General features: G+C 42.6%; 1 protein-coding gene across 6 annotated transcripts in view; it reads right to left on the reverse strand.

The window, feature by feature from the left end:
* Window positions 1-50: 50 nt before the first annotated feature.
* Window positions 51-25,090, reverse strand: part of LOC149975487 (ATP-binding cassette sub-family B member 6-like) — a 48,451-nt gene continuing 23,411 nt past the window's right edge. For 2 of the 6 annotated variants that reach the window (XM_021571504.3, XM_090208292.1), the window contains exons 8-20: window positions 22,443-22,552; window positions 18,884-18,949; window positions 18,562-18,687; window positions 14,754-14,830; window positions 14,450-14,513; window positions 13,934-14,019; window positions 10,846-10,903; window positions 10,041-10,145; window positions 9,690-9,864; window positions 3,428-3,540; window positions 2,852-2,946; window positions 2,483-2,551; window positions 51-2,213 (exon numbers count right to left, since the gene is read on the reverse strand). In XM_021571504.3, the coding sequence (XP_021427179.2) occupies window positions 2,054-2,213; window positions 2,483-2,551; window positions 2,852-2,946; window positions 3,428-3,540; window positions 9,690-9,864; window positions 10,041-10,145; window positions 10,846-10,903; window positions 13,934-14,019; window positions 14,450-14,513; window positions 14,754-14,830; window positions 18,562-18,687; window positions 18,884-18,949; window positions 22,443-22,552 (1,304 nt within the window). In that variant the 3' untranslated portion in view covers window positions 51-2,053. Of the gene's footprint in view, window positions 2,214-2,482; window positions 2,552-2,851; window positions 2,947-3,427; window positions 3,541-9,689; window positions 9,865-10,040; window positions 10,146-10,845; window positions 10,904-13,933; window positions 14,020-14,449; window positions 14,514-14,753; window positions 14,831-18,561; window positions 18,688-18,883; window positions 18,950-22,442; window positions 22,553-25,090 lie in introns of those variants that run through there. The other 4 variants (XM_036952466.2, XM_090208293.1, XR_016488416.1 and 1 more) reach the window with 4 other exon arrangements.

Raw genomic sequence — 25,090 nt, forward strand, 5'->3', positions numbered from 1 at the left:
CTAATAATATACATCTAGCAATATGGTAAATTAGTCAAAACAGAGCCCACTTCGTCATAATATATATTTAATTATACCATTTATTAACATATACACAAAGAAAAAACAAACCATTTATGTATTTGACATCCAAGCATAGCCTGATGCCACACACATTGGAAGTGTGACAAAGGCAAAGACCACACTACAAAACAAACTATGCCCCCAAATCACATACAAAAGAGTTTGACATTGTGTCAAAGCAGTTATTATCAGAACAAAAATGTTGCATTTCTGGAATGACACAAATGGAATGGCATCAAACACATGAAAACCAATAGTTTGATGTATTTGATACTATTCCACTCCAGCCATTATCATAAGCCCGTTATCCCCAATTAAGGTGCCACCAACCTCCTGTGGTGTCAATGTCACTCATTGACACAGAACATTTAAACTCATGGGCATTAGTGTAAATTATTTGACTGCACCAGTTTGCACACATTGTACACCTACAAATGATTGACTGCTGTAGTGGTAGAGCAATGATTTGCTAGCAAAACCACTCTAGTTCTTTGGTATTACTTCTGTAGTCACAAATGCATTTGGGATTCATCTATTTATTTCAGTCTGAAATAACTTTTCATGATGTAGTCTGCTGTGCAATATATGGATGGCAAGTATGTCCATTTTCACGTTCCCTTGATTAATGCAGACAGTTTCCAATTCAACCCCAAACTCGTAACTCTAGGGACTTCACGTAGATATAAAGTCCACATTCTCTCTCAAATAACTCAAGTTCAGTTAAATGGATAGATCTTCCCTTATGGCCCTTTAAAAAAATAAACAATAATTTGACAATATGTACTGTAAATGGAGTGTGATTATTATCAACAGATATTGACAAACTCCACACTGCCTTGGGAATGCAAGGCATAGATATTTACAAATTCAAATATACAGACTAATTTCTTCCTTTAAAATAAAGATACACTAACAGTAGTTCTTTACGCAAAACAGGTAGCAGCATAGAAAGGTTTGAGCATTCTGAGTTCATTCATAGATAAAGGTTTCCTTTTCCATCGACTCTGTTCTCTTTAATATACTGCCAGTAGTTCTTATTGATCACCATTGGTGACAAATAAAAGTTACAGCCAGTTAATTTTGCATGTATCAGCCAACACCTAGACTGTACAGTACATGATAATGCCCAAGTCTAATTGGAGTAAAACTGATGCAGTTTCGATGCTAAATGAACCAAATACAGACTAAATATCTGTTTTACTAATAACCAAAATTAGATTTTGAAGTTCTTGTACGCATACCTTTGTACTAAGACAAAAACAATTAGAGTGAAACAGATTTTTTTGTTAACCATTCACATCGGTCTGAATCGCTTCATTTGTCTATTAAGTATAATGTAAGTCTATTGCTTGTATAGTAGCTAACAAAAATGATCCGTCTCATGAGCTAAAAAGTGGGTGTAGTAAAAAATATATATATAATTTACAATGAACCTGTAGATGCTGTAAATAAAACAAATACTTTTCTCTACCCCTAAACATTAGTCAACAATTCAAAGTTTTGTGAGACACTGTGCCAAACTGCCTATACCTGCGCTTAAGGGTAGGTATTAGTCTACTTTGGACTTGCTGTCACTTCAAGAGGACGGATTATGCGGAGTCCTGGTCGTGTTCATTAGGCACTAATCTCTCGTGGACAGACGCATGTAACAGAACTGGTATCGTAGTGTATGTCAACAGACTGTGGGATGTGACAACAGCGAGGTGCACAGATTTTTGCCACTGATCATTTAGAGAAATCATGATTTTGCAGGTGTTTGCATCTTTCACATTTTGGAAGGGGAAGGGACATTTGGCCCCTAGACTTGCCCGTAACATACAGAGAGGGTTGGGGTGGGGCTTAACTTCACTCGTAACCGAATGAACCTCAATGGACAGATACCTTAAAAAAGTACAGACAAAACAGCCTTTTGAGGTATCTAATCCTCTCCCTGCGTCCCTCGTCCGTCTCCTCACAATGTCTACATATCCTTGAACCTCTCACTCTATCCTCAGTGGCTCCTGTGGCCTGCAGTGACTGATGGGGGCTGTAGTTTCTCAGACTTCCTGTCTTTGGCTTCTGTGTCAGAGGCTGAGTCTGAGTCCTGGGCATGTTGCTGCTTCATCCACATGTCACAGTACAACCCTCCCTTAGCCAGCAGCTCATCATGCCTGGGAGGGAGAAAGTGGAGAATATGTAGTTACAATGGGGACACACAATCACCATTAAAGTCATCATCATGTACTATGCCAAGATGTTCCCACATGGGCACTGTATGGTTTTGAGAACAAGACTATAGTGTGACTATAGCATCATAAACATTGGTCTGTTCCATTATTTAGATGTTGGTTTCTTGAAGAGCATAAAACAATATTTTGATTGGAATAGGTTTGTGGAGTGTGCAGAAACAGAACAATCACTCTTTCAACCATTCCCTCACCGTCCTCGCTCTGCTATCTGACCGTCACTTAGAACAAGAATCTGGTCGGCACCGATGATGGTCGACAACCTGAAGACAGACAATTCATAATTAGACGACAGACCACACTGATCCAAACCATACAAACTCAAGCATTAGAGGGGAGAAATGTGTGTGTCCTAATCCCAGAAGGTTGGTTGCACCTTAATTGGGGAGGATGGGCTTGTGGTAATGGCTGGAGTGGAATAGTATCCAATACATCAAACCACATGGTTTCGCTGCGTTCCAGCCATTATTATGAGCCATCCTCCCCTCAGCAGCCTCCACTGATCCTAATGTATGGGTTCCCTCTATACATGCATTTTTGTCCACCTGAGACCCATCCCTTACCTGTGAGCCACGACGATGGTGGTCCGATTGGAGCACACTTTGATGAGCGACGCCTGAATGTTGCGCTCCGTCTGTGTGTCGAGAGCAGATGTGGCCTGTGCAGAGGGAAAACTTTGAGATAAATTACATGACTAAAATATTCAAGTTCAGTGAACTTGTATTAATCCACTGTAACACAATATGACAGGAGGATCAGTGGTGTGGGGGCAAACATTGGCTCTCATCAAATACGTTAAGAATGCATCCTTGCATCCTCTCGTCCTTGAAGAAATATCTGATCTGACATGACAGGACTGGTGAAAGCTAAGTGATAGAGCTGTTGATTTCACCTATCAATTTGTGTAAGCTCAGTAGAGGAGGGAGAAAGTGTGTGTTTTTAAAGTATTTGAACGCTCCGGGGTGACGTTTCTTCTAGGTAAAAGGTCTAGGACCAGCTTTCCCTCCCCAATCTTAAACTTAGCCAAACAAATAAAAAATAAATGCTAAACTGACCCAAGATCAGTGTCTCGGGGCATCGTCACCCTACACCTTGAACAGGGTCATTGAGCCTACTGGTAAACCTTCCTGAAAGTTTACCTCATCCAGCAGGATGATCTGAGGGGCCTTGAGGATGGTCCGGGCGATAGCCACCCTCTGCTTCTCCCCCCCGCTCAGCTTCAGACCCCTCTCACCCACCTGGGTGTCATATCCTGGGAGGGGGACAGACAGAGAAAACACAGACAAATGTCACTCACGTCATACATTAACAATGCACCTGGGAGCTACTGTGTGTTTCAGGAAATGTAGATGTGCATGTCAAAATGCTTCAGCAAATGTGGTTGGTAAATACAAAACACCTATGCTAACCCTTAAAACAACAACATTGACATCCATAAGCCAACTTCAGGTTAAGTACAGCCAGAACTGGGCCTCCTGGGTGGCGCAGTGGTTAAGGGTGCTGTACTGCAGCGCCAGCTGTGCCACCAGAGACTCTGGTGGCACAATTGGCCTAGCATCGTCCGGGTTAGGGAGGGCTTGGCCGGTAGGGATATCCTTGTCTCATCGCGCACCAGCGACTCCTGTGGCGGGCCGGGCGCAGTGCACGCTAACTAAGGTTGCCAGGTGCACAGTGTTTCCTCCGACACATTGGTGCGGCTGGCTTCCGGGTTGGATGCGCGCTGTGTTAAGAAGCAGTGCGGCTTGGTTGGGTTGTGTATCGGAGGACGCATGACTTTCAACCTTCGTCTCTCCCGAGCCCGTACGGGAGTTGTAGCGATGAGACAAGATAGTAGCTACTAACAATTGGATACCACGAAATTGGAGAGAAAAAGGGGTAAAATGTTTTTAAAAAGTACAGCCAGAACTATAATGGCAGCATATAGCGCTGGTTTCCCAGACACAGATTAAACATAGTCCTGGACTTAGGTAGAATCTCTATTGAAACATTTTTTGGGGTCCAGGACAAGGCATATTTAACCCTTACCGGTAAATTGACTGAGAACACATTCTCATTTACAGCAACGCTCTTGGGAATAGTTACAAGATGAGGAGGGGGGCAAGAATGGGCCAATTGGAAGCTGGGGATGATTAAATTGCCATGATGAGGGCCAAATTGGGAATTTAGCCAGGACACCGGGGTTAACACCCAAACTCTTACTAGGGCTGGGTATATCAAATTAATTCAAATGTATGTTTTAGCACGATGTTCCACAATGCCTGTATCGTAAGAATCAAGGTTATTTATTTTTTGTTTTTTTTAAATGAATGTTCTTCTGTCTTTTTGGTCGCGTCTCCTTCACTCCTTCTGTGTTGTGTGCACCTTTCCACAGACAGCAAGTCCCTCCCCGCTTCCACTCACAACAACAAAATACAAAAGATAAACTTGCTATTTGCATTTGAAGTTTGGTCCAACAGAAGAGGTAATTTGGACACAGAAAAACTTTGACATTTTATTGTAATTACATGAGAACTTAACCTTTTTAACGACACCCTTTTTATGTCTCAACTCCCAAAATGTAGAACAGAGCAGACCCTACTAAAACGAGAGTATGGAAAATGAATGCTCAGTTTGTACCGCTAGCAGCATTTTAGCCACAGACTTACAGTGGGGCAAAAAAGTATTTAGTTAGCCACCAATTGTGCAAGTTCTCCCACTTAAAAAGATGAGAGAGGCCTGTAATTGTCATCATAGGTACACTTCAACTATGACAGACAAAATGAGAAAAAAATCCAGAAAATCACATTGTAGGATTTTTTTATGAATTTATTTGCAAATTATGGTGGAAAATAAGTATTTGGTCAATAACAAAAGTTTATCTCAATACTACTACTTTGTTGGCAATGACGGAGGTCAAATGTTTTCTGTAAGTATTTACAAGGTTTTCACACACTGTTGTTGGTATTTTGGCCCATTCCTCCATGCAGATCTCCTCTAGAGCAGTGATGTTTTGGGGCTGTTGCTGGGCAACATGGACTTTCAACTCCCTCCAAAGATTTTCTATGGGGTTGAGATCTGGAGACTGGCTAGGCCACTCCAGGACCTTGAAATGCTTTTTACGAAGCCACTCCTTCGTTGCCTGTTTGGGATCATTGTCATGCTGAAAGACCCAGCCACGTTTCATTTTCAATGCCCTTGCTGATGGAAGGAGGTTTTCACTCAAAATCTCATGATATATGGCCCCATTCATTCTTTCCTTTACACGGATCAGTCGTCCTGGTCCCTTTGCAGAAAAACAGCCCCAAAGCATGATGTTTCCACCCCCATGCTTCACAGTATGTATGGTGTTATTTGGATGCAACTCAGCATTCTTTGTCCTCCAAACACGACGAGTTGAGTTTTTACCAAAAAGTTATATTTTGGTTTCATCTGACCATATGACATTCTCCCAATCTTCTTCTGGATCATCCAAATGCTCTCTAGCAAACTTCAGACGGGCCTGGACATGTACTGGCTTAAGCAGGGGGACATGTCAGGTACTGCAGGATTTGAGTCCCTGGCGGCGTAGTGTGTTACTGATGGTAGGCTTTGTTACTTTGGTCCCAGCTCTCTGCAGGTCATTCACTAGGTCCCCCCGTGTGGTTCTCGGATTTTTTTATTTTGTTTATTTATTTAAAACATTTTTTTTTTTATTTGACCCCCCTTTTCTCCCCAATTTCGTGGTATCCAATTGTTGTAGTAGCTACTATCTTGTCTCATTGCTACAACTTGGGAGAGACGAAGGCTGAATGTCATGCGTCCTCCGATACACAACCCAACCAGCCGTACTGTTTCTTAACATAGCGCGCATCCAACCCGGAAGCCAGCCGCACCAATGTGTCGGAGGCTACACCGTGCACCTGGCAACCTTGGCTAGCGCGCACTGCGCCCGGCCCGCCACAGGAGTCGCTGGTGCGCGATGAGACAAGGAGATCCCTACCGACCAATCCCTCCCTAACCCGGACGACGCTAGGTCAATTGTGCGTCGCCCCACGGACCTCCCGGTCGAGGCCGGTTACAACAGAGCCTGGGCGCGAACCCAGGGACTCTGATGGCACAGCTGGCGCTGTAGTACAGCGCCCTTAACCACTGCGCCACCCGGGAGGCTGGTTCTGGGATTTTTGCTCACCGTTCTTGTGATCATTTTGACCCCACAGGGTAAGATCTTGCGTGAAGCCCCAGATCGAGGGAGATTATCAGTGGTCTTGTATGTCTTCCATTTCCTAATAATTGCTCCTACAGTTGATTTCTTCAAACCAAGCTGCTTACCTATTGCAGATTCAGTCTTCCCAGCCTGGTGCAGGTCTACAATTTTGTTTCTGGTGTCCTTTGACAGTTCTTTGGTCTTGGCCATAGTGGAGTTTGGAGTGTGACTGTTTGAGGTTGTGGACAGGTGTCTTTTATACTGATGACAAGTTCAATCAGGTGCCATTAATACAGGTAATGAGTGGAGGACAGAGGAGCCTCTTCAAGAAGAAGTTACAGGTCTGTGAGAGCCAGAAATCTTGCTTGTTTGTAGGTGACCAAATACTTATTTTCCACCATAATTTGCAAATAAATTCATAAAAAATCCTACAATGTGATTTTCTGGATTTTTTTTCTCATTTTGTCTGTCATAGTTGAAGTGTACCTATGATGAAAATTACAGGCCTCTCTCATCTTTTTAAGTGGGAGAACGTGCACAATTGGTGGCTGACTAAATACTTTTTTGCCCCACTGTATGTGCTAGAGGTCTATTCTGTGTTTTAGAAATGTGCAATGAGAATAAAATATATGCAGTTATATAATGAATTGGCAACTCGTTCTCATTCTGAGAAATAAGCATCTTCTCATCAAGTTAGGTCGCTTGATTTCAATATCTAAACAAAGTGAACAGGCTATGTTTTTCAAGCAGTTGGAAGCAGGAAGGTGTGTCCATAACAGTTCAATTGTTCTACGTTGTTAGAAAGAAAATTGATACAGGTACTCACTAGCACATAGGCTTGTGCTTGAGAGATTGTTTATGAGATCTGTGCTAATTTTCCATAACGCCTGCTTCAAGAAGTTGGTCATTATTAGTGGATGTGCATTTTTCATGGTTCTGGTTACGAAAGGGCATTTTTATAGACAAACTTGAAAGCCAGATCAGTGATTATTGCAACAACAACAAAAAGGAGGTTAAACTAATTTGATGAAATAATTCATTACATTATTCCTGACTGTTTGAAATGCAGTGTATTGAGCTTTAATTGTGCAACAACGCCTATTTAGAAAAAAACGTAAAAAAATAAAAGGAGATACACAACATGGTCAATGGTATGTGGACACCTGCTCATTGAACATCTCATTCCAAAATCATGGGCATTAATTTGGAGTTGGTCCCCCCTTTGCTGCTGTAACAGCCTCTACTCTTCTTGGAAGGCTTTCCACTAGATGTTGGAACATTACAGCGGGGACCTGCTTCCATTCAGCCACAAGAGCATTAGTGAGGTCGGCACTGATGTTGGGCAATGAAGCCCGTCTCGCCGTTGGCTTTCCAATTCATCCCAAAGATGTTTGGTGGGGTTGAGGTCAAGGCTCTGTGCAGGCCAGACAAGTTCTTCCACACTGATCTCGACAAAGCATTTCTGTATGGACCTCAGTTTGTGCAAGGGGGCATTGCTATGCTGAAACAGGAAATGGCCTTCCCCAAACTGTTGTCACAAAGTTGGAAGAACAGAATCGTCTACAATGTCATTGTAATGTTAAGATTTCCTGTCACTGAAACTTAGGGGCCTAACCCGAACCATGAAAAACAGCCCCAGACTGTTATTCCTCCTCCACCAATTGCCTGTCGGACTGCCAGATGGCGAAGCGTGATTCATCATTTCAGAGAACGTGTTTCCACTGCTCTAGAGGCCATTGGCGGTGGGCTTTACACTACTCCAGCTGACGCTTGGCACTGCGCATGGTGATCTTAGGCTTTGTGTGCAGCTGTTCAGCCATGGATCCCATTCATGAAGCTCTCGACGAACAGTTATTGTACTGACGTTGCTTCCAGAGGCTGTTTGGAACTCAGTAGGGAGTGATGCAACCGAGGACAGACAATTTCATCATTTGGCGGTCCCGTTCTGTGAGCTTGTGTGGTCTAACCACTTCGCGGCTGAGCCATTGTTGCTCCTAGACGTTTCCACTTCACAAAAACAGCACTTACAGTTTACCGGAGCAGCTCTAGCAGGGCAGAAATGTGACCAACTGACTTGTTGGAAAGGTGGTATCCAGTGGTACAAAGTACTTAAGTAAATGTTATGTTGTTTTTTGGAGTATCTGTACTTTACTATTTATATTTTTGACAACTTTTACATCACGACACATTCCTAAAGAAAATATTGTACTTTTTACTCCATACATTTTCCCTGACAACCAAAAGTACTCGTTACATTGTGAATGCTTAGCAAGACAGGAAAATTGTCAAAATCACACACTTATCAAGAGAACACGTGGTCATCCCTACTACCTCTGGCCTGGTGGACTCACTAAACATCTTTTGTAAATAAGGTCTGAGTGTTGGAGTGTGCCCCTGGCTATCCATACAGAAAATGGTGCTGTCTGCTTTGCTTATTATAAGCAATTTGAAACGATTTATACTTGTACTTTTGATACGTAAGTATATTTTAGCAATTACATTTACTTTTGATACTTTAAGTATTTTTAAAACCAAATACTTTTAGAATTTTACTCAAGTAGTATTTTACTGGCCGACTTTCACTTTTACTTGAGTAACTTTCTATTAAGTTATCTATACCTTTACTCAAGTATGAAAATTGGGTACCTTTTCCACCACTGGTGGGATCCTATGACGATGCCACATTGAAAGTCACTGAGCTCTTCAGTACGGGCCATTCTGCTGCCAATGTTTGTCTATGGAGATTGCATGGCTGTGTGCTTGATTTTATACCTGTCAGCAACGGGTGTGGCTGAAATACCTGAATCCACACATTTGAAGGGATGTCTACATACTTTTGGCCATGTAGCGTATTTATTGTGAATCACACAAGTTTGAAAAAAAATCTAGATATGATTTTTTGGCAATATCACACAGCCTTAACTCTTACGATAAGTGCCATGGGATCTTTAGTGACCAGAGAGTCAGGACATCCGTTTAACGACCCATCCGAAAGACGGCACCTTACACAGGGCAATGTCCCCAATCTCTGCCATGGGGCATTGGGATCTTTTTTTAGACCGGAGGAAAGAGTGCCTCCTACAGGCCCTCCAACACCACTGGATCTCCCATCCAGGGACCGACCAGCACCGGCCCTGCTTATCTTCAGAAGCAAGCTAGCAGTGGGATGCAGGGTGGTATGCTGCTGGCTTAAATCGGTGTTCAAGAAACCGTCAAAAGAGACGGTGGTATTTCCGTACCTTCTGGGAACGTCTGGATCTTCTTGTGGATGTCTGCGGCGATGGCCGCCGCCTCCACTTCGTGGTCGCTGGCAGAGATGCGTCCGTAGCGGATGTTGTCGCGGATGTTGTCGTTGAAGAGAACTGTGTCCTGGGGCACCACGCCGATGTGGGCACGCAGAGACACCTGCTTCACCTGCACCCAGAAATGAAGAGTCTCAGATGACACTTAAGCAGTAAAGGGTGAAACGGGGAGGCACTACCTGGACTTGTAAAACCTCCAGAGCGCATTGAAAACAAAATGTTATATACAGCATGTGATAAGACAGATAGCCTGGGAACTATTTTCTTGCAACTGGGCAAAATACTCACCTTAGAGATGTCCTGGCCATCGATGCGGATGCATCCCCCCTGGACGTCATAGAAACGGAACAGCAGGCGAAGGAGGGTGCTCTTACCGCACCCTGACTGGCCAACCTAGGGGCGTCCACACACAAACACAGACAATTGAGAAGCGAGAACAATCGACAGATCCAAACCATCACGACTGTTGAGAAAAAGAGAGAAATGAACCACTCTTCAAGACCGAAGTCTAGTATTATTTGCTTTAAGAGCCACTGAACACGCTGATTGGCACGTGCGTTTTTCTGTTGGCATTCAAAAAACGAGATTTCAGTCTCGAAAGTGTGTTTCCTGACCGATTCCGCGTTTGGTTAATGATGTTTGTCCCCCATGAGACACTGCAGACGCAGAAGCCTATTTCATGTCCTCAAAATCCCAAGAATGAATCTAAGACATTGCAACAAATCTGTAATTAATTTAGCTGTTTTTTACTGATGTTTAAGTGGAGCAATTTTACATCTAACTAAGGTTTTTGGTGCAGTATTTCGTAAGTAAAAAAAAATGCGTGAGGTGTTGTCTTATGTAAACAAAGTCAGAGCCGCTGGGCAGTTCTGTCTCACTGTCTATGCTATTGGATAGAGAGCAATCACCACAGCTGTTCACCCCATGTTAGCGGGCAAATGAACGTCGCACACTTTGTAGTCAATTTTGACACTAGAATAACTATTTCAGACTCATATCGATGCCACATAGGCGGTTTCCAAAGGGATGTAGTATTGTTTTTTAAAGGCAGTCGCTCTTTAACCTCTGGGTAATGCTTGGAATTCAATCTTACCAATGCAACAGTATGGCCTGGCTGCACAGTGAATGATACGTCCTTAAGAATCTCCTTCCTTAAAAAAAACACAGAAGCACAAAAAATATATGTAATCAAAGGAGAACACTGGAACAACCACAACTATGATTATTCACCAAACTGTTTCTGAATCATTAACTGTGTAAGGCTAGTGGTTCATTTGGAAATTGGGAGGTGCCGGAACAAAAAGTGAGCCGAGGGAGGGTGACCTGGGGGGGGAACACATGGGAAAAAAAGAAAATCACCTTTATAATAAAGAATTGCATGCATATAGAGGTGCTTGAAGAAGTTGCACACATGGGGATTTTTTTATTTTAAAGTTTAGGGTCTGGGATTTTTTGTTGCCTTTCATAAAACACATTTCTTGCAATTCTACATCATTTTAAATGACTGGGGACTTGAGCAGAATCTTATTTAATACGTCACAAATGATTGAAATTACATTCTACTTTGACACTGACAAACAGAATCTGAGATCAATAAAAACGACCTTGTATTGAATCCATCAACTCGATTCAACCGCGGGCCGATTTTTTCTTAAGCGGATGGTCGGGGGGCCAGAACATAATTACAAATCATTTGTAGACTGCAAAGAATCGACCGCAAGAATCCCAAACAGACATAATGTTTGACTAAAACAAAATCATTTCAAACCTGGCTTGCGTTTGTATACGATCACGTCTCTATTATGCGTGGGAATACTTGGGAACAAATGTCTTAAATTAAAATCACTTGGAGTGGATTACCCAGAGTTTTTAGTCTTTTATGTCCAACAATGAAAATTCACTCAAAAATGTGTATTATTTGCTCATATAACATAGGGGGGCCAAATAAAACCTTATTCAGCCCACGGGCCGCCAGTTGGCCTAGGTGTGTGGAGTGACACAAATGGTAAAATATGAGGAAATTATAGTCCTAAAAAAGCTTTCCAGTTTCACTGACTCACCCAATGATGTGCAGCTCACTCACCGGCTATGGCTAAATTATAGGCCTACTCCACGGTGTAGTAATCTGAATGATTTCATTTATTTCTGAATAGACAGCAGTAATTCTGTAACTTTGGCAAATGTATTTACAAGGGTGCTCAGGCACGTCCAGCACCCTTCCCAGGGATATGTTTCTACGAGGAAATAAACAAAGTGCAACACTGCAGAGATTAGAGTTGCAGGCTCATGTCTATCAGAGCAGAGAGAGGGAGGGAGATCATAGAAAGTGAATCTCATTCTATTTCCGAGAAAGATACATGCACGCTCCTCTCTCTCACACACACCACAGCAATGGCCACACATTGGTCTATACAGGCTTCAATGTTGCGCAAACCATAAACCTGGACAGGCCCAACACAGATCAATTCTTAGAATATCAGGCACGTTTTCACATTACGGTTTATAGGGGGTATGAGATTTACAGGGTAGGCACTTGAATTAACTGATAGATTTTATTATAATTTTGAAATTGCAAACAGTGAAACTAATTGATTATGCCAAGAGAGGTGCCGGATCCTGGTAAATGGGTTCCGGTGTTGTGCTAAAAGCTCCCCCCTGCCAGAATCCCCCCCCCCCATCGCGTGAACACGCACGTACTCAACTCTTCATTGCTGAGACTTGCTTGAACAGGCACATACTCAATTCTTCATTGCTGCGACTTGCTTGAACACGCACATACTCAATTCTTCATTGCTGAGACTTGCTTGAACACGCACGTACTCAATTCTTCATTGCTGAGACTTGCTTGAACACGCACGTACTCAATTCTTCATTGCTGCGACTTGCTTGAACACTCACGTACTCAGTTCTTCATTGCTGCGACTTGCTTGAACACGCACGTACTCAATTGTTCATTGCTGCGACTTGCTTGAACACGCACATACTCAATTCTTCATTGCTGCGACTTGCTTGAACACGCACGTACTCAATTGTTCATTGCTGCGACTTGCTTGAACACGCACATACTCAATTCTTCATTGCTGCGACTTGCTTGAACACGCACGTACTCAATTCCTCATCGCTGCGACATGCTTGAACACGCACGTACTCAATTCCTCATCGCTGCGACATGCTTGAACACGCACGTACTCAATTCCTCATCGCTGCGACATGCTTGAACACGCACGTACTCAATTCCTCATCGCTGCGACATGCTTGAACACGCACGTACTCAATTCCTCATCGCTGCGACATGCTTGAACACGCACGTACTCAATTCCTCATCGCTGCGACATGCTTGCTTGTTGAGACTTTTAATCACATTTCGCTGCGTTTCATTTGATTTTTTATGTTGGTTTGATCGCTGGGGAAGCACTAGTAATGTCTACAGTTTTCAGTTTGGCTATTTGTTTCAAGTGTGTTAGTCTATAAATAAATCTCTTTGCCAGAATTCGTCATCTCTCCTATGTCTTATTCGATGAGCAGTTGTTCTGAAATGTTTATTGCTTGCCTTCATTTTACTCCCTCCTCTATGTTTAATATAACACACATACATAAATTATTCATTTTGGGTTGCCTATCCTGACGTGAAGTTTGTTCTATAGAAAGTATTAGACTCTGATGTGTGCCACAGAAAGTACTTGACTCTAGCCTCAAAAATAAGAAAATTGGAAGGGGGGAGGATCTCAGGTTTTCAGCCAAACTGTTGCAGCTTTCCAATATTTTTTATGTTATTTATTGTCTTTTTATATTTAATTTGTCATTTTATATCTTATTATGCAAATATCTACATTTGTATTTCTTATTTAATGTTTGTTAACAAACTTAACTTTCAATTATGTTTTTTTGTTATTGTGAGATAATATTTGTGTATTATCAATATTTTCTAAAATATTACAAAATGTTTCGGGAGGCAAGAAAATAGTTTTGCCAAAATCCCCCCCCCCCTTCTAATTTCTTTATGTTTGTGGCTAGATTCAAATACTTTCTGCGGCACACATCAGAGTCACATACTTTCTATAGAAGAAACTCTGGCAGGGGGGAATATTTTCGGCACAACATCAGAAAAAATTGAGAGGTGCTGGATCATTAGTCCAAAGAAGACCTAAAAATACATCTAAGTGATCTAAGCAAGGACTTACCCGTCAGTGTAGCTAAAGTACACATTCTCAAACTCCACTTTTCCCAGTTTATAGAGAAGATTCCCTGCATTCACCACGTCCTTCACCTGAAGGGAAGTTAAAGTAAATCTATTTGACCAAAAAAGTATTTCCCATAATGCAGTGCAAACAAATCCTGACAGACACCAAAATGCTGGTCATTGACTCTCGCGTAATTGGTCAGCTGCTCGATTAAGTTCTAGGTCCACACATGTTAAGAGAAGAAATCAATTGCTAGACCATGGAGTGGAACTGGAACAAGGAGCTCCACTCTCTCTGTTCGCAAATTACAGGCAGAAAGTCTATCCCACTTCTGAAATTCGAAAGTTCCCAAGACCTGCGAAATCGTGATTTGTCCAAATAACCCGTGTCGAAAAACCAAACACTGGAACTACTACTGCTCGTTATCCTACGCATCCCAATCTCTCGGTTAACACGCATAATCTTCCCATGAGAGATTGACTGATGATGACCATCGACAACCAATTTCAAAATTACCTCCTCTTCTTCGGTGAAGAGCTTAAACATGCTCTCCATGTCGATGAAGGACTTCTGGATGATTCTGTGGAGGATGAAGACCAATGTATTATACAGAGCCCGTTTTGCATTATGGGTACTGTAATACATGATGCCTTTCATAGATTTATCTCAATAGTCTAGCTTAATTTGCTTGTGTCTTTCCTGATCTAGTAACACATGACAGGTGAAGCAATATGCTTTTAGCTGTAAGTGATAGCCATAAAGGAGACTAGGGAAGGATGTAAGGAAGTAGATTTGAAACTCAGCCCATAACACCTCTTACCTGTAGTAGGTTCCAAACCAGTTGAGAGGGGTGTAGAGCTGGATGATGTAGGTGCCAAAGAGGATAAAGTCTCCAAGCTGGGGATAGAGGGCATTAACCTGGTTAAATGTATCATAACACTTCACACACCATATTTATTATTAAGAAAAACATGTAACATCACTCAGTGTTATAGGATTTTTTTCTTCAAACATGCATTTTTCAAGCATGAAACCATAGCAAGGCTGCTTGGCCTTATAGTGATGCAATACGTCTATGTTTTGCATTTGTATTGATTTTGTTTGTCTGCAAGGCAAGCTGCAAGAATAATTTGCTTATTAGAGTACAATGAAGATTTAGAATCTAATGTAAAACATAGAGACGAAAAACAGCGTAGCCCTAGCATAGTGAAAGAGAAAAGCGGCCTGAGATTGAGGTGAGAGTGTTGAGCTTTTCGCACTACTGAGCCAAACCCAGCTGCAGTGGCCTGGTTATGCCTCCAGACATTCACCGTAGTTGCTGGAACCATGCTGAAAAGCACAATGTGAAAAGAGCCAGCAGTTTGTTTTAGAATGGCTCAATAGTGTGAAAAAGGTAACAAAATGAGTATCTAGGCCCTTAACATGAAGTTGTAAAATACTGAAGTTGTAAAATGGTTTCTCATCCTGAAAGTGTCTGTTTAACAAAAACCAAACCAGTTTTACAGTTTTTCCTGGCTCATTGACTATTATTGTCAGGGTGAGGAGCTGTTACATTCATTTGTAAAATGCTGTCATTTCAGCAAGCCAAGACACCCACCTGCTCAGATTTTTCTGAAATTGCTTTTGTAGTTAGAAACAGATAACATTTGCATTCCTGTAAAATGATTTTGTTATATTTTAATCTCTGAGAAATTAAGATAATTAATTTCATCCAAATATGCCCTTTTAATTTTTCACATAATATTCAACAAATATAGCAGTGGGGTATGTTGAGACATTTTTTACATTCAGCATCGCTACGTCAAGGGAAATATACCATTATTTCTGACAAAGATTTCTACAGTAAATCTACATGACCAAAAGTAGGTGGACACCTGCTCGTCGAACATCTCGTTCCAAAATCATGGGAATTATTTTGGAGTTGGTCCCCCCTTTGCTGCTGTAACAGCCGCCACTCATCTGGGAAACAAAGTACTGAGTAAAGGGTCTGAATACTTACGTAAATGTGATATAATTGTATTTTTTATATACATTTCCTAAAAAAAACAGTTTTTGCTTTGTTATTGTGGGGTATATTGTGTGTAGATTGTTTTTCCCCCTCATCAATGTAATACATTTTAGAATAAGGCTATAACGTAACAAATGTGGAAAATATATTATTTAATGACAAAGCAAAAAAAAAATTTTGAAAATGTTTGCTAATGAAATATCAATTTTACAAATAAGTATTTGGTCACTAACAAAAGTTTATCTCAATACTTTGTTATATACCCTTTGTTGGCAATGACAGAGGTCAAACGTTTTCTGTAAGTCTTCACAAGGTTTTCACACACTGTTGCTGGTATTTTGGCCCATTCCTGCATGCAGATCTCCTCTAGAGCAGTGATGTTTTGGGGCTGTTGCTGGGCAACACAGACTTTCACCTCCCTCCAAAGATTTCTATGGGGTTGAGATCTGGAGACTGGCTAGGCCACTCCAGGACCTTGAAATGCTTCTTACGAAGCCACTCCTTCATTGCCCGGGCGGTGTGTTTGGGATCATTGTCATGCTGAAAGACCCAGCCACGTTTCATCTTCATGCCCTTGCTGATGGAAGGAGGTTTTCCCTCAAAATCTCAGGATGCATGACCCCATTTATTATTTCCTTTACACGGATCAGTCGTCCTGGTCCCTTTGCAGAAAAACAGCCCCAAAGCATGATGTTTCCACCCCCATGCTGCACAGTAGATATGGTGTTCTTTGGATGCAACTCAGCATTCTTTGTCCTCCAAACACAACGAGTTGAGTTTTCACCAAAAAGTTATATTTTGGTTTCATCTGACCATATGACATTCTCCCAATCTTCTTCTGGATCATCCAAATGCTCTCTAGCAAATTTCAGACGGGCCTGGACATGGACTGGCTTAAGCAGGGGGACACGTGTGGCACTGCAGGATTTGAGTCCTTGGCGGCGTAGTGTGTTACTGATGGTAGGCTTTGTTACTTTGGTCCCAGCTCTCTGCAGGTCATTCACTAGGTCCCCCCTTGTGGTTCTGGGATTTTTGCTCACCGTTCTTGTGATCATTCTGACCCCACGGGGTGAGATCTTGTGTGGAGCCCCAGATCGAGGGAGATTATCAGTGGTCTTGTATGTCTTCCATTTCCTAATAATTGCTCCCACAGTTGATTTCTTCAAACCAAGCTGCTTACCTATTGCAGATTCAGTCTTCCCAGCCTGGTGCAGGTCTACAATTTTGTTTCTGGTGTCCTTTGACAGCTCTTTGGTCTTGGCCATAGTGGAGTTTGGAGTGTGACTGTTTGAGGTTGTGGACAGGTGTCTTTTATACTGATAACAAGTTCAATCAGGTGCCATTAATACAGGTAACGAGTGGAGGACAGAGGAGCCTCTTAAAGAAGCAGTTACAGATCTGTGAGAGCCAGAAATCTTCTTTGTTTGTAGGTGACCAAATACTAATTTTCCACCATAATTTGCAATAAATTCATTAAAAATCATACAATGTTGTCGTAACCGGCCGCGACCGGAAGGTCCGTGGGGCGACGCACAATTGGCCTAGCGTCGTCCGGGTTAGGGAGGGTTTGGCCGGTAGGGAAATCCTTGTCTCATCGCGCACCAACGACTCCTGTGGCGGGCCGGGCGCAGTGCACGCTAACCAAGGCTGCCAGGTGCACGGTGTTTCCTCCGACACATTGGTGCGGCTGGCTTCCGGGTTGGATGCGCGCTGTGTTAAGAAGCAGTGCGGCTTGGTTGGGTTGTGTATCGGAGGACGCGTGACTTTCAACCTTCGTCTCTCCCGAGCCGTACGGGAGTTGTAGCGATGAGACAAGATAGTAGCTACTAAACAATTGGATACCTCGAAATTAGGGAGAAAAAAACGGGTAAAAAATTATAAAATAAATAAAAATGTATCCTGCAATGTGATTTTCTGGATTTTTTTTCTCATTTTGTCTGTCATAGTTGAAGTGTACCTATGATGAAAATTACAGGCCTCTCTCATCTTTTTAAGTGGGAGAACTTGCACAATTGGTGGCTGACTAAATACTTTTTTGCCCCATTGTATGTCCGGGAGCTTACAGGTGCCTTGGTGGAAAAGGGGGGTAACATCTCACAGAAAGAACTGGCAAATCTGGTGCAGTCCATGAGGAGGACATGCACTGTAGTACTTAATGCAGCTGGTGGCCACACCAGATACTGACTGTTACTTTTGATTTTTACCCCACCTTTGTTCAGGGACACATTATTCCATTTCTGTGAAACTTGTTCAGTTTATGTCTCAGTTGTTGAATCTTGTTATGTTCATACAAATATTTACATGTTAAGTTTGCTGAAAAGAAACGCAGTTGACAGTGAGGATGTTTCTTTTTTTACTGAGTTTATTATTATTTATTTATTGAAGATTATATAAATCCTATAAATTAAAATAGCCAATTTGGGTGCAATCAATTAGCTTAATTTATCTTAGATCAAATTATACATTTCAACAAAACAATGTTTCAGGAATGCTAATCTTATCTGTTTCTAACTAAAGAAAGATTTCAGCACAATCTGAGAAAGTGGGTGTCAAAATCCTCTTTCTTCTCCTTTTCGAGGTGGAATGACCCTTAAGCTAGCAAGCACTCTGAGCTCAGTACCTTAAACTTGCCCTCCTGGAAAAAGTAGGCACAGAGCAGTGAGCCTGACAGTAGGCCTGAGCCAACAATCAGGTTCTGGGTCTGGTTCAGGAAGGCCAGAGAGGCTTGGGTCTTCCATTCTGAAATCTAGGATGGGAGGGGACAGACAGACAGAATGCAAATGCAACTGCAACATTAGTAGAGATGGAGAAGCTCGAACTATGCATGCATCTAAGGTGGTAAAACACATCTACCCGAATAACCAAAGCAAGCACTCTGGTGTAACTTTACACAGATCTACATTCTCAACTCTTCAGCATTTGACATCTATAGTCTAGATTACCTGATACTTCAGGATGGCGTCCTCAAAACGGTTCACTTCATAATTTTCTGCGTTGTAGTACTTCACCTGTTGGAAAAACAGTTATGAAGCAACTTTGAAGCTGCAAAAATGTAATGTGTTTGTGGACAGCTTCATGTGCCAGGTGGGGATTCTGGAATGTGTTCATTAGGCACCCAACAGACTGAAACATTTTCCTTTGTGTGTCTTGTGGTTGTTATTTCTTTATTATCAAATGAGGAGAAACAAACTTATCACACAAGTCAGAGTTGTACTTAAACAAAAATATTTATGAACTTATTAATAAGGAAAGCAGGTCATGATGTGAGTGCTCTGCAATAACAAGGCTGGTCAACCCAACACTCTTGACTGTTGGGTTGTGAGCCCTGACACAAAGAATACAAAGATATTGTATAGCAAAGATACACCCACTTAGTTTACATGACAAACAACAGATATGTGGAATGGGTCACAAGGTGAGACTTGATATAAGAGAAAGGAGTATCCCCCAGCCAAATAGTATTTGTCATGTAGACTTTTCTTATTGTACAGAAACCAGAGTTTGGCCCCTAAGACAAGGTTCCTCTCATACCCAAGGCATCTCTCCCTGGTACCTAACAGTAAACAAACACCAAATCATTCTATGAAATGCATGCTGTAGGAATTAATCACCAAACCATTCATAAATCAAAGGCTCCTCTCCTCTCAAATCAAATCAAATTTTATTTGTCACATACACATGGTTAGCAGATGTTAATGCGAGTGTAGCGAAATGCTTGTGCTTCTAGTTCCGACAATGCAGTAATAACAAGTAATCTAACTAACAATTCCAAAACTACTGTCTTGTACACAGTGTAAGGGGATAAAGAATATGTACATAAGGATATATGAATGAGTGATGGTACAGAGCAGCATAGGCAAGATACAGTAGATGGTATCGAGTACAGTATGTACAAATGAGATGAGTATGTAAACAAAGTGGCATAGTATAGTATAAAGTGGCTAGTGATACATGTATTACATAAGGATACCGTCGATGATATAGAGTACAGTATATACGTATGCATATGAGATGAATAATGTAGGGTAAGTAACATTTATATAAGGTAGCATTGTTTAAAGTGGCTAGTGATATATTTACATCATTTCCCATCAATTCCCATTATTAAAGTGGCTGGAGTTGAGTCAGTGTCAGTGTGTTGGCAGCAGCCACTCAGTGTTAGTGGTGGCTGTTTAACAGTCTGATGGCCTTGAGATAGAAGCTGTTTTTCAGTCTCTCGGTCCCAGCTTTGATGCACCTGTACTGACCTCGCCTTCTGGATGATAGCGGGGTGAACAGGCAGTGGCTCGGGTGGTTGATGTCCTTGATGATCTTTATGGCCTTCTTGTGACATCGGGTGGTGTAGGTGTCCTGGAGGGCAGGTAGTTTGCCCCCGGTGATGCGTTGTGCAGACCTCACTACCCTCTGGAGAGCCTTACGGTTGAGGGCGGTGCAGTTGCCATACCAGGCGGTGATACAGCCCGCCAGGATGCTCTCGATTGTGCATCTGTAGAAGTTTGTGAGTGCTTTTGGTGACAAGCCGAATTTCTTCAGCCTCCTGAGGTTGAAGAGGCGCTGCTGCGCCTTCTTCACGATGCTGTCTGTGTGAGTGGACCAATTCAGTTTGTCTGTGATGTGTATGCCGAGGAACTTAAAACTTGCTACCCTCTCCACTACTGTTCCATCGATGTGGATAGGGGGGTGTTCCCTCTGCTGTTTCCTGAAGTCCACAATCATCTCCTTAGTTTTGTTGACGTTGAGTGTGAGGTTATTTTCCTGACACCACACTCCGAGGGCCCTCACCTCCTCCCTGTAGGCCGTCTCATCGTTGTTGGTAATCAAGCCTACCACTGTTGTGTCGTCCGCAAACTTGATGATTGAGTTGGAGGCGTGCGTGGCCACGCAGTCGTGGGTGAACAGGGAGTACAGGAGAGGGCTCAGGACGCACCCTTGTGGGGCCCCAGTGTTGAGGATCAGCGGGGAGGAGATGTTGTTGCCTACCCTCACCACCTGGGGGCGGCCCGTCAGGAAGTCCAGTACCCAGTTGCACAGGGCGGGGTCGAGACCCAGGGTCTCGAGCTTGATGACGAGCTTGGAGGGTACTATGGTGTTGAATGCCGAGCTGTAGTCGATGAACAGCATTCTCACATAGGTATTCCTCTTGTCCAGATGGGTTAGGGCAGTGTGCAGTGTGGTTGAGATTGCATCGTCTGTGGACCTATTTGGGCGGTAAGCAAATTGGAGTGGGTCTAGGGTGTCAGGTAGGGTGGAGGTGATATGGTCCTTGACTAGTCTCTCAAAGCACTTCATGATGACGGATGTGAGTGCTACGGGGCGGTAGTCGTTTAGCTCAGTTACCTTAGCTTTTTTGGGAACAGGAACAATGGTGGCCCTCTTGAAGCATGTGGGAACAGCAGACTGGTATAGGGATTGATTGAATATGTCCGTAAACACACCGGCCAGCTGGTCTGCGCATGCTCTGAGGGCGCGGCTGGGGATGCCGTCTGGGCCTGCAGCCTTGCGAGGGTTAACACGTTTAAATGTCTTACTCACCTCGGCTGCAGTGAAGGAGAGACCGCATGTTTTCGTTGCAGGCCGTGTCAGTGGCACTGTATTGTCCTCAAAGCGGGCAAAAAAGTTATTTAGTCTGCCTGGGAGCAAGACATCCTGGTCCGTGACTGGGCTGGGTTTCTTCCTGTAGTCCGTGATTGACTGTAGACCCTGCCACATGCCTCTTGTGTCTGAGCCGTTGAATTGAGATTCTACTTCGTCTCTGTACTGGCGCTTAGCTTGTTTGATAGCCTTGCGGAGGGAATAGCTGCACTGTTTGTATTCGGTCATGTTACCAGACACCTTGCCCTGATTAAAAGCAGTGGTTCGCGCTTTCAGTTTCACACGAATGCTGCCATCAATCCACGGTTTCTGGTTAGGGAATGTTTTAATCGTTGCTATGGGAACGACATCTTCAACGCACGTTCTAATGAACTCGCACACCGAATCAGCGTATTCGTCAATGTTGTTATCTGACGCAATACGAAACATCTCCCAGTCCACGTGATGGAAGCAGTCTTGGAGTGTGGAGTCAGCTTGGTCGGACCAGCGTTGGACAGACCTCAGCGTGGGAGCCTCTTGTTTTAGTTTCTGTCTGTAGGCAGGGATCAACAAAATGGAGTCGTGGTCAGCTTTTCCGAAAGGGGGGCGGGGCAGGGCCTTATATGCGTCGCGGAAGTTAGAGTAACAATGATCCAAGGTCTTTCCTCCCCTGGTTGCGCAATCGATATGCTGATAAAATTTGGGGAGTCTTGTTTTCAGATTAGCCTTGTTAAAATCCCCAGCTACAATGAAAGCAGTTCAGTTCACACACACAGATAAGTGAGTACTAATAGAACCCTATTCTATTGCATAAAACAACCATTTGATGCAATAACAGTATTATAACTTAATCTTGTAATTTCTCCACTATAGTACTAATGAACACGACCCAAGTATTGAGGTTATAAGTCAATGGGAGCATCTCCGTACCGTCTCAAAGTTGAGCAGGGAGTCCACTGCCTTGGACTTGGCGTTGTTGTCCTGGGTGTTCATGTCTCGCCTGTACTTGGTCCTCCATTCCGTGATGATGATGGTAAGGGCTGGAGCAATATATTGATGAACCATTATGAAATATTACATTGTTATTACCAGGGGTTGGAACCCGTTCAGGGAACAGAACCAGAAAAAACTAAAAATTAAGAAGGAAACTGATCTCTAGTGTTCCGGAATATAACCATTCTTTTTAAATCTTGAGAACCGGTTAATAATGAATGTTATTTTTTGTTCCAAAAATATTCCTCCCGATCTATTATGTTTATATAATTCTGTAAAGTTATAATGATAGTTATTGAGTACCACAGTATGAGCCATAATACCCATAAAATCTAGCGGTCAAACAAGGAAATGGTTCCAAAAAAATGGCGCTGAGAAGAAGGCTGACGTGTCTCCAACAGATTGTGTTTTTTTGTTTGTTTATTTGCTCTCGTTTGTAACTTGTTTTTTAAACTTATTTTGTACATAATGTTGCAGTTACCGTCTCTTATGACCAAAAATAACTTACTCACCACAGACTGACAGAATCCTTTTTTTCTCTTAACGAGTCAAACGTGCCCAAAACCAACGACATACTGCTTTCCAGGGAACAGGCCCAGATCCCCGTGATATGCATGAAAAGGAGGTGGAGAAAAAGGGGCCAGAGGGCGGGCTGCCCTTTGAGAATTTGTAGGTGATCGAATAACTCACTTCCATCCATTCTGCTAGCAAACGTGCAATCTTTGTAAATAAAATAGATGACCTATGCGCACGTTTAAACTACCAACGGGACATTCAAAAATGTAATATCTTATGCTTCACGGAGTTGTGGCTGAATGATGACACTATCAACATACAGCTGGCCGGCAGAATAGAACAGCGGCGTCTTGTAAGACAAGGGGAGGCGGTCTATGTATTTTCGGAAATAACAGCTGGTGCACGATATCTAAGGAAGTCTCGAGCTATTGCTCGCCAGAGGTAGAGTATCTCATGATAAGCTGTAGACCACACTATCTACTTAATAGTTTTCATCTGTATTTTTCGTAGCTGTTTAGACACCCCCACAGTTAGAAGCTGGCACTAAGACAGCATTGAAGGAGCTGTATTCCGCCATAAGCAAGCAAGAAAACGCTCACCCAGAGGCGGTGCTCCTAGTAGCCGCAGACTTTAATGCAGAGAAACATAGGCAACATCTGCACGGAGCTAAATGGTAGAGCTGCCGTTTTCAAGGAGCGGGACTCTAACCCGGAAGCTTATAAGAAATCCTGCTATGCCCTCCGACGAACCATCAAACAGGCAAAGCATCAATACAGGACTAAGATAGAATCGTACTACACCAGCTCTGAAGCTCGTCAGATGTGGCAGGGCTTGCAAACCATTACAGACTGCAAAGGGAAGCACAGCCGAAAGCTGCCCAGTGTCAAGAGCCTACCAGACGAGCTAAACTACTTCTACGCTCACTTTGAGGCAAATAACACTGAAAAATGCATGAGAGCACCTGCTGTTCCGTAAGACTGTGAGATCACCCTCTCCGTAGCCGATGTGAGTAAGACCTTTAAACAGGTCAACATTCACAGACAGATTACCAGGACGTGTACTCCGAGCATGTGCTGACCAACTGGCAAGTGTCTTTACTGACATTTTCAACCTCTCCCTGTCAAATTCTGTAATACCAACATGTTTTAACCTTGTGACTAGGGGGCAGTATTTTCATTTTTGGAAAAATAACGTTCCCGTAGTAAACAGGATATTTTGTCAGGACAAGATGCTAGAATATGCATATAATTGACAGCTTAGGATAGAAAACACTCTAAAGTTTCCAAAACTGTAAAAATATTGTCTGTGAGTATAACATAACTGATGTTGAGAGGCGAAAGCCTGAGAAAAATCCAATCCGGAAGTGCCTCATGTTTTGAAAGCGCTGCGTTCCAATGCATCCCTATTGAGCAGTGAATGGGCTATCAACCAGATTACTTTTTCTCCATATTCCCCAAGGTGTCTACAGCATTGTGACGTAGTTTTACGCATTTACGTTGAAGAATACCCGTAAGCGGCTACATTGCGCAACTGGTCACCTGATGGCTCCCAGAGTGACTCTCGCGTAAAATACAGAGGTAGCCATTATTCCAATCGGTCCTACTGAAAAATCAATTGTCCCGGTGGATATATTATCGAATAGATATTTGAATAACACCTTGAGGATTGATTATAAACAACGTTTGCCATGTTTCTGTCGATATTATGGAGCTAATTTGGAATATTTTTCGGCATTTTCATGACTGAACAAACGGAGCTATTTCGCCTACAAAAATAAATATTTTTGGAAAAAAGAAACATTGGCTATCTAACTGGGAGTCTCGTGAGTGAAAACATCCGAAGCTCATCAAAGGTAAATTATTTAATTTGATTGCTTTTCTGATTCCCGTGACCAAGTTACCTGCTGCTAGCTGGACAAAATGCTATGCTAGGCTATCAATAAACTTACACAAATGCTTGTCTAGCTTTGGCTGTAAAGCATATTTTGAAAATCTGAGATGACAGGGTGATTAACAAAAGGCTAAGCTGTGTCTCAATATATTTCACTTGTGATTTTCATGAATAGGAAT

This window comes from Oncorhynchus mykiss, chromosome 18 (genome assembly GCF_057628025.1).
Source record: "Oncorhynchus mykiss isolate SJ-2025 chromosome 18, ASM5762802v1, whole genome shotgun sequence".
NCBI classification, from domain to species: Eukaryota; Metazoa; Chordata; class Actinopteri; order Salmoniformes; family Salmonidae; genus Oncorhynchus; species Oncorhynchus mykiss.